This window comes from Euprymna scolopes, chromosome 29 (assembly GCF_053919585.1).
Source record: "Euprymna scolopes isolate OS-2025 chromosome 29, ASM5391958v1, whole genome shotgun sequence".
In the NCBI taxonomy this organism is placed as follows: domain Eukaryota; kingdom Metazoa; phylum Mollusca; class Cephalopoda; order Sepiida; family Sepiolidae; genus Euprymna; species Euprymna scolopes.
Window position 1 is genome coordinate 2,066,794 of NC_136510.1, and position 17,287 is coordinate 2,084,080.

At 34.8% G+C, this 17,287-nt stretch overlaps 1 protein-coding gene across 1 annotated transcript in view; it reads left to right on the top strand.

Annotated features, from left to right (window-relative positions):
• The window catches only part of LOC145252433 (long-chain-fatty-acid--CoA ligase 5-like), a 197,155-nt gene that overhangs the window by 165,778 nt on the left and 14,090 nt on the right, over positions 1-17,287 (top strand). Inside the window, exons 15-21 of the mRNA XM_080111830.1 lie at positions 1,341-1,413; positions 2,985-3,073; positions 9,813-9,929; positions 10,497-10,550; positions 11,070-11,159; positions 13,447-13,554; positions 14,491-14,562. Of these exons, the coding sequence (XP_079967956.1) occupies positions 1,341-1,413; positions 2,985-3,073; positions 9,813-9,929; positions 10,497-10,550; positions 11,070-11,159; positions 13,447-13,554; positions 14,491-14,562 (603 nt within the window). The remainder of the gene's footprint in view (positions 1-1,340; positions 1,414-2,984; positions 3,074-9,812; positions 9,930-10,496; positions 10,551-11,069; positions 11,160-13,446; positions 13,555-14,490; positions 14,563-17,287) is intronic.

A 17,287-nucleotide genomic window follows, 5' to 3' on the forward strand; every position in this document is an offset into this window, starting at 1 on the left:
AAATTTTAATTAAATTAAAAATCAGTTTCATAAGAAGGAACAACAACAAAGTCAATTATCTGTACGATCGTTTCGGAAATCCGTGCTTTTTATTTGTGGTATACATGAAGTTATGTAGAACAATTATATATAGTTTTTTTGGTAAGCACGGTCTCCTCATCAGCAAATTTAGGAGGATTTTTATTGAATTTAAAAGACACCATAAATAAACCTAGCATTAAAAGTAAGGCAGATGAATCTTTTAGTTTTTCTTTTTTTGAAATCAGGAACTGTGTTTAAAGAAGTCACTTAGATATTTGCTATAGCTTTTTATTTTATTGTTTTATTATTTTTTATTTTTTTGTTCCGTGGTGAATACATACATCATATATATTTATATATAATATATATATATATATATATATATATATATATATATATATGATGTATGTATTCACCACGGAACAAAGGTGTCGTATTCCAAAAATTGTTTTGCATCTTTTTCTCAAGTTATTTTACCTTGTGTTAAAAACAAATCCTGTGCTATGATTGGTTGAAAATTATTTGAATTAATATTTCAATCTTCGGCCCACTTTTTTCTACAAAAATTTTCATTGAATTGAATGAAGTGAATATGTTGTGTACGCACTTGTCACTTGCATTTTGTTTTATAAACGTTTTTAAAGTTTTCTTTTTGTCAAAGAATTTTTGGTGCTTTTATATTTAAATAATGAAAAAATATTGAATTTCAAGTAAAACAAATGGTACCTACATAATTATGTCGCAAATAGTAAACTATTCAAAAATTACAGCAAACAGTAAGGTAGAAAAATTATTCATGAAAAAACACATTTGTAAAATCTAGCAATTTGGTTTCAAAATCTTTAGATTCGAATTGGAGAGTTAACAGGGAAGGTAATTAAGTTCTTAATTTCTCTTAAATCTAATGCCAAAATTCAATCAGTTATTTAAAAAAAAAAAAATTAATTTCGTTAAAGTTATTTTTATAAAAAATCACAAATTATGCATATATGTTTATTTTGTTTTTTAAATAAATCCTGTCTGCTATGCAGTGTTTCAGCTGAGTTACTTCCCCTTTGCTTATGTCACATGACCCAATATGGCCACCTTATCAAAGTATTTTTTATCCTTATCAGAACTGTTTCTCACAAATAATTTTATACCTTATCGTTTTCCATAATTTTTTGATATGTTACTTTTTGCGACCTGACAATTATGTAGGTACCATTTGTTTTACTTTAATAATTTGTAATTCAATATTTTTTTCGTTATTTAAATATAGAAGCACCATCTTTAATGAAAAAAAAAATGACAATACAATTTTATTTTTTTCCTTAAAGATTATTGAAGGTTATGGTCAAACAGAAACGCACGGTGTCTGTACGTTACAACATATGGGTGATAGGGAAATTGGTAAGTTTTATTTTTCTTATTCTTATTATTCTAAACCTGGCTCAGTTAACCCCCAGAGAATGACTAATTTTTTCTAAATTTTAGATAGTTTTCATTCTGGGCAAGAAAATACCAAATTTGTGATTATTTATTTTTTTAACTTTTAGCTTGACATACATATACTGCTTTTTTCTATAAGAGATGAAAAAGCAATTAATAATTTAAAAAAAAAAAAATGACTTTTCATCAACTGTAACTTTTAATTGCTTTGCAGACTTTTACTTTTGTTTTTATTTCACAAAGGAGAAAGTAGATTGAAATTGGAATAAATATGTACAAAAAAAAAAAAATTTGCAAATTTTTTTTTTTTTAATTCAGACTTTTATCAAATTTCAGTTAATTTTATGAACATTCCATTAAATGAATTTAAATTGTTTGAAATTAAAACTTAATTTAAACAATTTGGATCTTATTTCTGAACTTTTGAGATGAGGATTTATAATTTGAATTGTTCGGACTACTATTCTAATCTTGAATGTTGCTTGCATGTTGATGTAACCTCCAACCAATATCTTGTCAAACTCAGAATTTTTCAAGCAACATTCTTCTGGAGGTTAAAGGTTTAATTCTCAGTGTGGATAATACTCAGAATTCAATTAGGAATTATTTAGGACTTCTGCGTAGTTATGGCTGGCAAAACAAGAATATGTGGATTAAATATGTTTGTTCCAAATTCTATTCAGATTCCCAAGTTCAATAGAAAGATTGCAGAGGTATATCTGAATAAGGTCTGATTACATCAGCTGAAACATTGTGAAAATAACCCTTAAGATGAGAACAATAATCCAAACGATTCAAATTTAGGTTTTGTTTATATTCACAGCATTTGAGCCAATGACACCTCTGACCTTTTTCACTTTTTTTTTTTTTCTTGGGAACTTTCTAAATTATCAAGATAAAGTTTAAAAGATGCATCCAAAGAAGGTCAGAGGTAATGTAACAACAAAAATGAGATTAATCTATTAATCCTCGTCTAAAAAATTTGAAAATGTTAAACTTTTTGTGTTAATTCTCACAAATGATAGATGATAATTTTATTGAATACACTTTTATTCCTTTTTGTGTTTGTGTTCAGAATTTCCCTTATATTTAAAAACAAAAATAAAGAAAAATATGATGTATATATCCGTGACGAAAAGAAAATATATTTTAAAAATCACGTAAATTGATCAAGTCGTTGAGCATCCAAAGAGCCGATGTCTTGCTCACCATTTTGAAAAAATAAAATCTAAAAATAAGGGAGATAACTCGGCAATAATTCATACAAGATTTATGTTGTAATGCCTATGAATTCCTATTAATTGCTTAAAATGATTTTTTTTTTTTATAAAAATAAAACTACTTAATTAATTTACAGGATTTTTGGAATATATTTTAATTTCGTCATGGGTACAACATACATTACACTAATTTTTCTTTTTTCGTTTTTTAATAGGGGGAATTCTATACACGAATCTCTATTCAATCCAATGATTTGTATTCAAATGTTCAAAAAAAAAAAAAAAAAATGAAACTTTTTTCTTCATTTCCAGGTGAAGTTGGGCCTCCATTGCCGTGTTGTTATATTAAATTAGTTGACATTCCCGAGATGAATTATTTTTCAACCGATAACAAAGGTGAAGTAAGTATATTTCTCGTTGGTTCTTTTGACCATCAAAGTAAGTGCAGCATTTACACCTTTAAAATAATATCTTCGCTTGTTTAGTCATTTAGTCCTCATACTCTACGAGTGATGTTTCTGACAACGAGAGAAGAATTGTGGTTTTCTGTGTCTGAATTTTAGTGTTTAACATTGAAGTAATTTTTTTTCTTTAAGCTTGTTACATCAAGTGGCTCCATGACTTGTCTGGAGCGATTTCCATTAGACAAACAAAAAAAAAAACCTGTATAAAAGCCAAGTACGTCCAAGGATGGAGTACTGCTGCCACATCTGGGCAGGAGCTGCTAAAAACAGCCTATCCTGCCTTGACAGAGTACAAAATAGACTTCGTATTAGTGGGGGATGCCCTTTTCTCTTCTCTGCAACTTTTCTCTCACAGAAGATACATTGCAAGCATGTCTTTGTTTTATCGTTATTTCCATGGCAGGTGCTCGTCTGAGCTCCAATCCCTCGTCCCCCTTCACCAATCTTTCACGAGAAACACCCGTCTGGCTGAAACTACTGTCAATTATTTTCCCCAGTCTCTATCTGTGCCTAAATCCAAACGTAGATTCCATGAGCAAAGCTTCTTTCTTAGAACTGCACGCCAGTGGAACTCTCTGCCGCTTGCCTGTTTCCCACCTGACTACAACTTGGACGTCTTCAAATCCAACATAAACAAACTCCTGACAAACTGCCCCCTTAAGTAAGACACTATCAAAACCCCCAATACTAATGGTTATTACAATACTACCTCATTGATTACTGTACACGCAATAACCCTTATCCCTGAGTGGCCTTCGGGCCTTGATAAGTGGTGACCCTCATGTAAAAAAAACAAAACAAAAAAAAAACAAAAAAAACTCTGAAATCAAAGATTCTCAAATTATTAAAATGAAATTTTAAGCAGTTTATTATTGAATAAATTTTCAATTGAATCACTTTTTTATTTGAAAATGTCACGAAAAAAATGGTTAGTGTGTGGAACGCAAATTTGAACGTAGCAAACTCTTTGTGTTTCCCTTTTGTTAATTTTCTTGGTTGCTTTCTACTTCCTGTGTCGTTTTTTTGTCCTCTTGTCTAACAAAGTGATATGTCCCGTGAAACGATATATTCGTTTGAAGTAAGTATATTCGTTGTAAAAAAGCCTTCTACTCCAATAGTTTTTTCCCCCAGAACTGCTAGACTTTGGAACTCGCTTCCAGGATTCTGCTTTCCCAACTGTACTGACATGCAGAAGTTCAATTGTAATGTGAACAGACATCTTACTACTCATCTTCCTTCATAATAGCCCTTACAACTTATGTCCCTGATAGTAGCCCCTTATTTCAAAGTGGCACTGTGCTTTGTTTGAGGTGAAAATTGGAAAAAAAAAAAATTTCTGATTCTTTATAAATTTTTTAATATTTAACTATAAAGTTACTATTTTTTTTTCGATTACCATAAAAACGCATGTTAAATTTGTAGATGTTTTCTCAGGCATAAAAATACACTTGTGTGTGTGTCTGGGGGTGGGGGGGTATTATCTATAGATTTTAGTTCCGCTGGTCATTTAAAATCAATAAATATTTATTTTATCATTTCTACCAACAATGGAAGATTTTGTTTTAAACGAAATCAAATTAAAAAGACAAAAGAATTGTTTTCAGCATTGACAATATGTACCCCTATGCAACATTATGTCCCTGATAGTAGTAGACCCCTACTTTAAAGTGGCACTGTGCCTTCTTTGGGGGTGAAAATTGAATAATAAAAATAAAAGTAGCCGAGTGGTCTTCATTACAATATTTGAATAATAATGTTGTTTGTTTTACTGAATGAGTTTTTTGTGGTCGGATTTGGTATATTTTTTATCATGAAGCTTTTGGCATACATTTTGATGTGTCTCTTGTGATTCTACCAGCCAATCATCTTCTTGTTAGGAGGAACCGAGATAAATTTGCATGTATTACATCACATTTGTGAACAATTTTCAAATCGCATCGATGATTTGCTTCCTGTATCACGTCGGTTGTCATATCTGCTCCCAACTGACATTTATTACATCACATTTGTGAACAATTTTCAAATCGCATCGATGATTTGCTTCCTGTATCACGTCGGTTGTCATATCTGCTCCCAACTGACATTTATTACATCACATTTGTGAACAATTTTCAAATCGCATCGATGATTTGCTTCCTGTATCACGTCGGTTGTCATATCTGCTCCCAACTGACATTTATTACATCACATTTGTGAACAATTTTCAAATCGCATCGATGATTTGCTTCCTGTATCACGTCGGTTGTCATATCTGCTCCCAACTGACATTTATTACATCACATTTGTGAACAATTTTCAAATCGCATCGATGATTTGCTTCCTGTATCACGTCGGTTGTCATATCTGCTCCCAACTGACATTTATTACATCACATTTGTGAACAATTTTCAAATCACATCGATGATTTGCTTCCTGTATCACGTCGGTTGTCATATCTGCTCCCAACTGACATTTATTACATCACATTTGTGAACAATTTTCAAATCGCATCGATGATTTGCTTCCTGTATCACGTCGGTTGTCATATCTGCTCCCAACTGACATTTATTACATCACATTTGTGAACAATTTTCAAATCGCATCGATGATTTGCTTCCTGTATCACGTCGGTTGTCATATCTGCTCCCAACTGACATTTATTACATCACATTTGTGAACAATTTTCAAATCGCATCGATGATTTGCTTCCTGTATCACGTCGGTTGTCATATCTGCTCCCAACTGACATTTATTACATCACATTTGTGAACAATTTTCAAATCGCATCGATGATTTGCTTCCTGTATCACGTCGGTTGTCATATCTGCTCCCAACTGACATTTATTACATCACATTTGTGAACAATTTTCAAATCGCATCGATGATTTGCTTCCTGTATCACGTCGGTTGTCATATCTCCTCCCAACTGACATTTATTACATCACATTTGTGAACAATTTTCAAATCGCATCGATGATTTGCTTCCTGTATCACGTCGGTTGTCATATCTGCTCCCAACTGACATTTATTACATCACATTTGTGAACAATTTTCAAATCGCATCGATGATTTGCTTCCTGTATCACGTCGGTTGTCATATCTGCTCCCAACTGACATTTATTACATCACATTTGTGAACAATTTTCAAATCGCATCGATGATTTGCTTCCTGTATCACGTCGGTTGTCATATCTGCTCCCAACTGACATTTATTACATCACATTTGTGAACAATTTTCAAATCGCATCGATGATTTGCTTCCTGTATCACGTCGGTTGTCATATCTGCTCCCAACTGACATTTATTACATCACATTTGTGAACAATTTTCAAATCGCATCGATGATTTGCTTCCTGTATCACGTTGGTTGTCATATCTCCTCCCAACTGACATTTATTACATCACATTTGTGAACAATTTTAAACTCGCATCGATGATTTGCTTCCTGTATCACGTCGGTTGTCATATCTGCTCCCAACTGACATTTATTACATCACATTTGTGAACAATTTTCAAATCGCATCGATGATTTGCTTCCTGTATCACGTCGGTTGTCATATCTGCTCCCAACTGACATTTATTACATCACATTTGTGAACAATTTTCAAATCGCATCGATGATTTGCTTCCTGTATCACGTTGGTTGTCATATCTGCTCCCAACTGACATTTATTACATCACATTTGTGAACAATTTTCAAATCACATCGATGATCTGCTTCCTGTATCACGTCGGTTGTCATATCTGCTCCCAACTGACATTTATTACATCACATTTGTGAACAATTTTCAAATCACATCGATGATTTGCTTCCTGTATCACGTTGGTTGTCATATCTGCTCCCAACTGACATTTATTACATGACATTTGTGAACAATTTTCAAATCACATCGATGATTTGCTTCCTGTATCACGTCGGTTGTCATATCTGCTCCCAACTGACATTTATTACATCACATTTGTGAACAATTTTCAAATCACATCGATGATTTGCTTCCTGTATCACGTCGGTTGTCATATCTGCTCCCAACTGACATTTATTACATCACATTTGTGAACAATTTTCAAATCACATCGATGATTTGCTTCCTGTATCACGTCGGTTGTCATATCTGCTCCCAACTGACATTTATTACATCACATTTGTGAACAATTTTCAAATCACATCGATGATTTGCTTCCTGTATCACGTCGGTTGTCATATCTGCTCCCAACTGACATTTATTACATCACATTTGTGAACAATTTTCAAATCACATCGATGATTTGCTTCCTGTATCACGTCGGTTGTCATATCTGCTCCCAACTGACATTTATTACATCACATTTGTGAACAATTTTCAAATCACATCGATGATTTGCTTCCTGTATCACGTTGGTTGTCATATCTGCTCCCAACTGACATTTATTACATCACATTTGTGAACAATTTTCAAATCACATCGATGATTTGCTTCCTGTAACACGTTGGTTGTCATATCTGCTCCCAACTGACATTTATTACATGACATTTGTGAACAATTTTCAAATCACATCGATGATTTGCTTCCTGTATCACGTTGGTTGTCATATCTGCTCCCAACTGACATTTATTACATCACATTTGTGAACAATTTTCAAATCACATCGATGATTTGCTTCCTGTATCACGTCGGTTGTCATATCTGCTCCCAACTGACATTTATTACATCACATTTGTGAACAATTTTCAAATCGCATCGATGATTTGCTTCCTGTATCACGTTGGTTGTCATATCTGCTCCCAACTGACATTTATTACATCACATTTGTGAACAATTTTCAAATCACATCGATGATTTGCTTCCTGTATCACGTCGGTTGTCATATCTGCTCCCAACTGACAGCTGCTTTTGTTATTTCATTGTTTTTCTATTGTTTACTTTCAAACTCTGCGTGAACACGTGGTGTCACCAGATTAGGTTGTCTGAAGGTATTGACTTCCTGACTTAAAAGCACCAAACATTGCTCCTTTCCCTTTGCAAAACTCAATCATGTTCTGCATGAACAATTTTCCTCTACAAAACAACCAAACCAAACATCATGAATAAATATTTAAAAATATAAAAAAAACTTGGAGGATAAAAACTTTTACCAAAATGATCGGATTTGATATTAAATAAACTGGGAAGAGGTGATGTGCCATAAAACAAAACAAAAACAGATTAAACTGTTAAACTAATCTCGGAAGATTATTGCATTTTATTAAGCTAGCAGATGTACCTGGCATTGCTCGGTATTAAACGTAACATTGAATTACTTTGAAAAAAAAAAAATAAATAAAAAATGGAAAGAAACCAAGACATGTATGCATGTGAGTATTATATTTGTTGGAAACTTCTTTTAAGCAAAAAAGAATTGAAACCAAAACCTAAAAACAGAGTCAAGTACTGTAACCCCTCCTTGTGAAGGTGATTAGGACCCTTATTTATCTGGAATCTCGGCTCATGTCGTCTAGTCTTCTCTGAGGTTGTTACATGAAATCTGGTATGCTGAAAGCGAATATCAAAGCCACAGGCAGGAAGAAAGATAAACACTTGTATCTAGTCTACTGAAGCTTAATTTCGCAAAGTTATGTACAAATGTTTTTACAAATATGATTCATTTCTCAGTAAGCACTTTCAGAGTTTCCAATCTCTTCACAGACAGCGACAGATGGTTGGATGAGGAGGGTGGAGGGGTCACGTATCTATACGGTCTGTTCTTCTTGAATCAACAAGCAATCTCTAACTCATCTCTAATTTTCGCACGACAGGCATATATATATAGTGAGGTATGTGGACGGGGTGGAAATTTCCCTGGCCAATAAGATTTTGCCACAAAATCAAAAAGCTTTAGGTTTTTGCGTGGGTACAATTACCATACCTGAAATTTGAATTCTGATTCTCACGACTGCCAAGGCTAGATGTCACTTCTGACATCCGACCTTGAGTTCACCAAGGCCAGACAATGTTATGTTTCAAGTTCCTGTCATCAACTTTTAGCTGCAAAATATATTTCTCTGGTTTCAAACAATATCTATTTTGACATGAATTAAAATATATATATTTATCTTCTCTATCTTAAATCCTCAGGTTATCTGGCATCATCCGGGAATGATAAGCTATCTCAGCGTAGTTCTAAAGCTTCTCAATGAGGGATTACATCAAAGTATGATAACCATTAGGCCAGCTTGACTTGATCTTTCAAAAGTGGTTTCAAATCTACTTATTCCTGGCATAAGGAATTCATCCTGCTGTAAACAGTTCATGTATGTGCAGTCATGAAACAGTTGATGCAGAAAAATAATCTGATGATCCTCACGTACCAATTTTTTAATTTTTAACCCTTAGCAGTCCTTTTTTATGAACGAAAAACGATTAAAGTTTTCCACATGTCTGAATACCCTATATACCAAATTTCAAGTCTGTAGATCAAAAATTCATTGAGAATATAGGTTGAGAATCGTCCTCACGCACACATTCTCACTTTTCTAGATATATCGTTAACCTAAAAAGGGTTATTATGGCACAGAACAAATAAACTGAAATGTTTTAATTTAAAGGAAATCATTTTCTCTTATGTATTTTTTTAGTTTAAATTTTAAAATAATCGTATGATAAATTTGAAAAAGAATCTAAGCAGAAAATAAGAAATTAAAATTTCTTTTAAAGAAGAAAAAAAAATTATCTTTTTTTAGATTTGTGTGCGAGGGAACAATGTTTTTCAAGGTTACTACAAGGATGAAGAAAGAACTCGTGAAGTCTTGGATGCTGATGGTTGGTTGCACACTGGCGATGTTGGTGAATGGTTAGAGGTGAGTGCCTTTTCTTCTCTTTCAGTTATAATTCACCTGGTATTGCCCAGGTTCATTGGGGATGGGTGGGGGGAATAGCATCTCTTGCAATAACAATACCACAGAAACTAAGGATTCACTTTCTAAGCACATTTGTTTTTAAAGATGAAGAGAATCCTACCCATCCCTACCTTGCTTCCTTAAAAACAATAAACCATGGCAGACATTACACTCCTTTTTATATTTAAATTCTAAATTTCATAAATATTTATCTCTAATGCAATGAACATCATGTGCCCCCTTTCCTCCGTCCCAGATCTTTACTGATCAGAAAAGAATCTCCTTATTGATGTCAAGAATATCTCAATTCAAATTGAAAAAAAAAAAAATGACCTTTCAATCATAGACAAAAATCAGACATTAATTTCTGTAACTTTTAAAAAATGTTTCATTACAAACCATTTAAACCCATTAAAATTTTATCCTTTTTTCAATTAAACAATCTTTAATATTTATTTTTGTTTTTGAAAGTCTTTAAATGAAAAAAAAAAAAAAATTTCTCATTTTTTTTTTTTTTTTTTTCTTCAGAATGGAACCCTGAAAATTATTGACAGAAAAAAGAACATTTTTAAACTTGCACAGGTTAGTCCTTCAAAGAATTGTAACATTTCAATTGAAAATAATTTTATTTTGTTAGCAAATTAAAGTCTATTGTCTTTGTAAACCAATAAAGATGGCGTCTGTAAAGATTGACAACCAAGTATCTCCAATACTAGCGATTACTACAATACTATCCCATTGATTACTGTACACGCAATAACCCTTGTCCCCGAGTGGCTTCCGGGCCTTGATAAGTGATGACTACCTTGTAAAAAAAAAAAAAAAAACTCTGCCTAAACGGAAGGTGAAAAATACACAAAACAAAAAAAATTTTTCAGGTTTTTTTTTTTTTTTTTTTAATATATACTTGTGAACCTGTGCAACCCCCCCCCCTCCTTCAACAGCCACTAATGTGAGATGATATAGCCAGAAGACCCAAACAGTGTTGGAGTCAGTGTTGTTGAGCGGGCAGCATATCCCATTACAATTTTATCCCTTCAAAAAATTTTAAAAAATATTTTTTATTTCTGTTTTTAAGAAAACCTTTTCGTTTTCTTTCAGGGTGAATATATCGCTCCCGAGAAAATCGAAAATATTTATATTCGAAGTGCGTTTGTTGCGCAGATCTTTGTTCATGGAGATAGCTTACAAGTAAGTCGACATGGAGTTTTCCTTCTTGAATTTTTAATCAGAGTTTCCTTACAAATACGGCTTTAAAGTTCAGGTTCCGAACTGATATTAATCTGACATTTATACAGTATCTCGAAGTGCTCTTCCTCCAGGGAGATATCTGACTTAAAATTCCCCTCAACCATGTGTTATGAGGTGCCTTCAAGAAGTTTCCAGACTTTTTTTTGTGCAGGCATTTAAAATTGTTATAGACTCTTGAAAATTCAGTATGTTATTGCTATACATCTCATGAGATGACTGACCAATTTTTATGATTTCACGTTCAAACGAACAGCTACAGCAAGAATTGGAATACACCCTACTAAAGCCTGATTGCCACAGCTGGTGAATTTCATAAATGCAATCTGGACGTGAGGACACTTTAGAAGAACGATATGCAATAAAATTGTGTTTTAAACTTGGAAAAAATGCCACAGAAACGTATAGAATGCTTCAGACTGCTTTTGGACCATCTTGCATGAATCGAGCATCAGTTTTTGAATGGTATAAGAGATTCAAGGAAAGCAGGGAGTCTGTGAATTCGCTTTTCCCAACCTTGTATTACATCTTCCCATTGTGGGAGAGATAAACAAAGACTTGGCATTGATACTGTATGTACAGTGAAAGCAAAGGGCATTCACTTAAAGATAATTCTTTGAAAGAGATTGCAGTTTCTCAGTGTATTCTTTCCTGTGGACCCGTAATGTGTTCCACACAATGGTTCATGTACAGAAGATGGAAGAACAATGAATTCTCGACAGACGTAAATCTTTCGAGATTGAAGCACTTTTAATTTTTGTCCTTATCCAGAGTGCCCCTCTTTGGTGAGTTGGATTTTTCCCACGTTAAAAACTGACCTTGTGCCTAACTTTGTCCTTGTAGGGAGACGAGTATATTTGGACTGTGACATAGTATGTTTCTCACAAATTTTCAACCATTAGAATCTGACGCCTCTTCGTGGGGCCTTACAAGACTGCGACGCCAACAACAAAGTCTTTGCTGATTACCCCCCCCCCCCTCTTCTTTTTAAAAGAAAATTCCTTTACTTTAAAAGGTCTTCCCAGGAGACATCTTTACAAACCCGGCCATTTTCTTTTTTGTATCCTTTAAGATTTCTATAATCGTCAAATATTTAATAAAAGCTCAAGTTTTTGCTTTTCCCAAATGTTTACCAGGGTTGTTCAATAAGTAATGTCCCTGACCCACTTAACTTATCAGTAGAGCAATGAAACTTGGTCTACCTAAGAACCACTTAGGTTATAGGTTTTTATCATGTTGTTTAATGCAGGTCTGGAGACCATTTTTGTAGAACACCCCAGGTTAGTCCTCCAACCACGAAGTGACTTCAGAAATCATAGCTGCATCACCTGGGAAATGCTTTCCTTTCAAAAACAACTTCATGGCTGGGAAGAGGTAAAACTCAGAGGGTGCAAGGTCAGAAGAGTAGGGTGGATGGGGTAGAATTTCAGTCACACACCCGTACTTCTGATCTGGCGGCAATCGTGTTGTGGACCAGAACAATGTTTCGCAGAAGAAGGATACCTTTGCTGATCTTGTCTATCTCTTTTTTTGTGTCATAGCTTTTAATTTCCTCAAAAGTTAAGCATCGTAGACTTCTGTAATTATGGTACCATTTGCCAGGGAAACTGATGACTTCATAACCATAGAGAAATAAAATCATTGCATGTGCAAAATTTCAGCTAGATCAGACAACTGGAAGTGGGTCAGAGGCATTACTTAATGTCCATTATATTTCTTTTTTCTTCTTCCTCCTCCTTTTTCTGTTTCTACTCTCCTCCTCCGCCTCCTCTCTCCTACTACCCATTAATCTCTGTCTCCTCCTCAGCCTTAAGCTAACACAATATGTAAGCAAAAAATGCCAAACTTTTTGTGTTGGCAGATGTATTTGTGCTCCTTTGGATTATTAAAAATATCTTTTTAAATTTCTCCAGCCATATGAATGAAATTTGAAAGTCCAAGTTTGTATTTTGTCTTTTTTTTTGTTTGATTTTCAGTTTTCTTCCAAGTTTCATCCAATAAAAGATGTATTATTATAATAATAACAATAATAATAATAATAATAACAATAATAATAATAATAACAATAACAATAATAATAATAATAACAATAATAATAATAATAATAATAATAATAATAACAATAACAATAATAAACAAAAAATAAGTTGTAATTTGCAAATAATTAATGTTCAGTTTTATGTTAAAAATGATTTTTAATCCTGATAAACCTGTATTTTTTAATTGCAAGGCTTGTCTGGTTGCTGTCTGTGTACCCGATGAAGCTGTCATCTCCAAGTACGCAGCCACAACATATGGCCTCGAGAACTGTTCCATGGCGCAGATGGCACAAGATCCTGTGAGTCTTCTTCTTTTTTTTTTTTCTTTCTTTTTTTTTTTCCTTTAAAAAATTCTGAACGTTTTCTAATTTAGAAAAACTTAAAGAAAAAATTTAACAACCATTGGAGTTGAAGAAAAAAATATCAAGGTCATTCCAAAAGTAAAGTTAACTCAAAACTTGAAGAGCTTCAAAGACGGAAGTGGTACCATTAAAACTGATCCTGTGGCGCAATGGTTAGAGTACTTGGAAAAATCAATTGTAAAAGTGACCTTCTGAGAGTTGAAGGTTCAATTCTCAGTGTGGGCGAGCAAACTGCTAATTACTTAGGACCTCTATCCAATTGTGCTACCCTTGTGAAGTAAGTGTTCTGTTAAAAATTCTGTCCAAATTCCAGAGTTTGATAGGAAACATTTCTGAGTTCGACAAGATACACCTGAAGAAGGTTGGAGGTTACATTAAATGCTGTGAAAATAATGCTTAACATGAGAACAGTAGTCCGAAGATTCCAAACAATACGGAAAATATTTTAATTTATAAACATTTTTTGGAACCTGTTAATTGCATTCTTTTAAAGTCTACCTTGCGAATTTATGCAAACTTTTCATTTTTTATTATTTTTTATTTTTTTTATAGTTAAAATAAATTTCCATCATATTTAGACTTGTTATTCTATTTACATTTTAATTTAAAAATAAATATTTATATCGTTAGAACTGAAAAATTAAATTGAAAAAAATGAATACAATTGTTTTTAGAATCTAAAATTAAGCTAAAATTTTTCCAATTCCGATACCCCCTTAAAGTTCTGATTTTTTTGAGTCCAAACAATTGTCCTAACATTAGTTGTTGATGCAAATAATAGTTAATCACATAAAATGTTTGAATTTTTCTTGCAAAATTAAAAACAAAAAATTTTTTGCTTTCATTTTTCATTTACTTTTTTTTATTTTGTAGAGACTGAAAAAAGATATTTTAGAAGATCTCACCAGATTAGGCAAGGATGCTGGATTGGCTTCGTTTGAGCAGGTAAAAATTAAAAAAAAAATGTTTTTTTACTATTTTTTTTTTTTTTTTTTATTACATTTTCACCCCAAATAAGGCACATTGCCACTTTGGTGTAGGGGGCTACTATCAGGGGAAACATCTACTAGGGTACTATGTAGGGATTTGGGCAGTGAGATGTTGGTTCACGTTGCACTTGAACTTCTGCAAGTCAGTACAGTTGGGGAAGCAGTGACCTGGAATGGAATTCCAAAGTCTAGCAGTTCTGGGGAAGAAACTACTGGAGTAGAAAGATCTTTTACATCTAGGGATCTCTACAGTGTGGGAGTGGGATTTTGCAGCTTGTCGGGTCTCTCGAGGGTGTTTACGTCGTGGGGGCACAAGTGATTGCAGTTCATCAGAGCATTCACCATTATAATACTTGTAGAACAGGCAGAGGGATGCAACGTTTCGACGATGGGACAGAGGCTGAAGCTTAGATGCCAGTTCAGGGCCTATCAGATTTGCGACTCTCTTTTGAACCCTGTCAAGGAGCGAGAGACTAGTAGCCGATGCACCGGCCCAAATATGACAGCAATATTCCATACATGGGCGAATAGTGGCCTTGTAGAGGTACAGGATACTTTCGGGTGTTAGTAGTTTTCTAACACGGTAGAGAGAGCCCACCTTCCTCGCAGTGGCCCTGGCAATGCTCTCGATGTAATTGTTCCAGCTCATGTTTCCTGTGAACGTTAGGCCAAGGAGCTTCAGAGACGTACTCTCAGATAAAGAGTCGTTGGCCATTGCTATAGGTGGTAGGGAAGGTTTCTTGTAATTATTGAATGAAACCAGTTTTGTCTTGGCGGCATTGAACGTGACCATCCATTTTTGTCCCCATTCCACTACTGATTGGAGGTCATCCTCTAGTGTTTCTGCCATTACTTTAGATATATGTTCATTTGTTTTTCTGTCGTGCCTGCTATAGAGTGTGGTGTCATCAGCATATATACCCATCTCAGAGTCAATTTTGTCAGGGAGGTCATTTATGAATATCAGGAACAGCAGAGGTCCAAGGATAGATCCCTGGGGCACTCCCGCATTTATATCATATTGTTTCGATGTACGACCGTCGAGGACAACCTGGATTTTTCTCTTATCTAAGAAGGATTTAATTATGTTAAGTATTCTACCAGTGATACCGTATGATCTAATCTTCCTGAGGAGACCCTCATGCCATACCCTGTCAAAAGCCTTGGATATATCTAGAGCTACCGCTCTGCCTTCTCCCGCTTTCTCCAGTGAATGGTATATGCGTTCAGAGATTACAGTGAGGATGTCCTGCCGTGGAACGGGCTTGTCTAAATCCATATTGTTGGTCGGTCAGAAGTTTAGAATCTGTAAGGTGCTGGACTAGAGCATGGTTAATTAAGGTCTCAAATATTTTGGCAAAAAGTGGGAGGAGGCTAATAGAGCGATAATTTAATGGGTCAGTTCTTTCGCCAGAATTCTTGAATACTGGTACCACAGAAGCAGTTTTCCAGCAGCCCGGAAAGCAAGATTCATTAAGGCATTTGTTGTAGAGTTTGGAGAGAACTGGAGCTACTTCGGCTGAGCACTTTTTTAATAGCACAGCTGGGATGAGGTCGGGCCCACATGCTTTTGAAGTGTCAAGGTTTTTTATGATAGCATGCACCTGAGCAGGGGTGATTATTAGATCGTCAAGCGTGGCGTCTGTCCGCATAGGAAATTGAGGTAGGGGGTGGTTTAGAGGATCCAGTGTGGAGTTTGAGGCAAACCGACTGGCAAGCATGTTAGCCTTTTCGGTTGCTGAGCAAAGAACCTCATGATTGTTGGTTAGTGGAGGAATTGTTGATTGCCCATTATTTACTACACTGTTGTAGATTTTCCAGAAGTCACGAGTTCCTAGTTTTTGTGCTTCGATGCGTTTTTTAGTGGTTTCCGTAAATTCCCTCTTAGCTGTCGCTATTTCTTTCTTGACGTTACTTCTAGCTTCTATGTACTTCTGTCTGTTTGAACTAGACTTATGTCGGTTAAACCTGCGGAATGCATGCTGCCTTTGGGCAATGGCAGTTGCGCAAGTCGAAGTAAACCATTGGGGAGAGTGGGGCTTGCTATAGAATTTCCGCATGGGAACATGCGCTTCGATTGCAGTTTTGAACCATTCAGTGGTCTCGGTTGCACACTGTTCAGCAGGAAGAGAAAAAATATTTCCCCATGGGGCGTCTCTGATAAGATCTCTGATTGCTTCCCAGTCAGCTTTTTTATAATATCTCGTAGTTATGAGCACTGGCTCTTCAGTTGTGGGTCTAGAGTTTAGGGCGATTTCAACCATTATCACCGCATGATCAGCGTTCCCAAGTGGGCTGTCGGCTTTCGTTACACAGTCATCAGGAACTGTGGTCAAAAACAGATCTAATAGTGATGCGTGTTGTTCTTCCTGATCAGGGAAGCGGGTTGGGAAAGTAACAATTTGCGATAGGGAGTGAGATACAGAGAAGCTATGAGTTGCGCTGCCTGCTGCATCTGTGTAAGTAGAGAATCCAAGCCAGTTTTTATGATGAACATTAAAGTCACCAAATACATGTACTTGGGCGCTAGTGTCGAAGGAGAGTGCTGTGTCTATGCTGTCAGATACTTTGTTTATTATGGTGCAGTCTTGGGTCGAGGGAGAGTGGTAGAGAAAGTAAAAGTAGCTAATGTTGTGTTGCATGATTAGTCTAAAGCACATAAAGGCGTGATCATGCGTTTC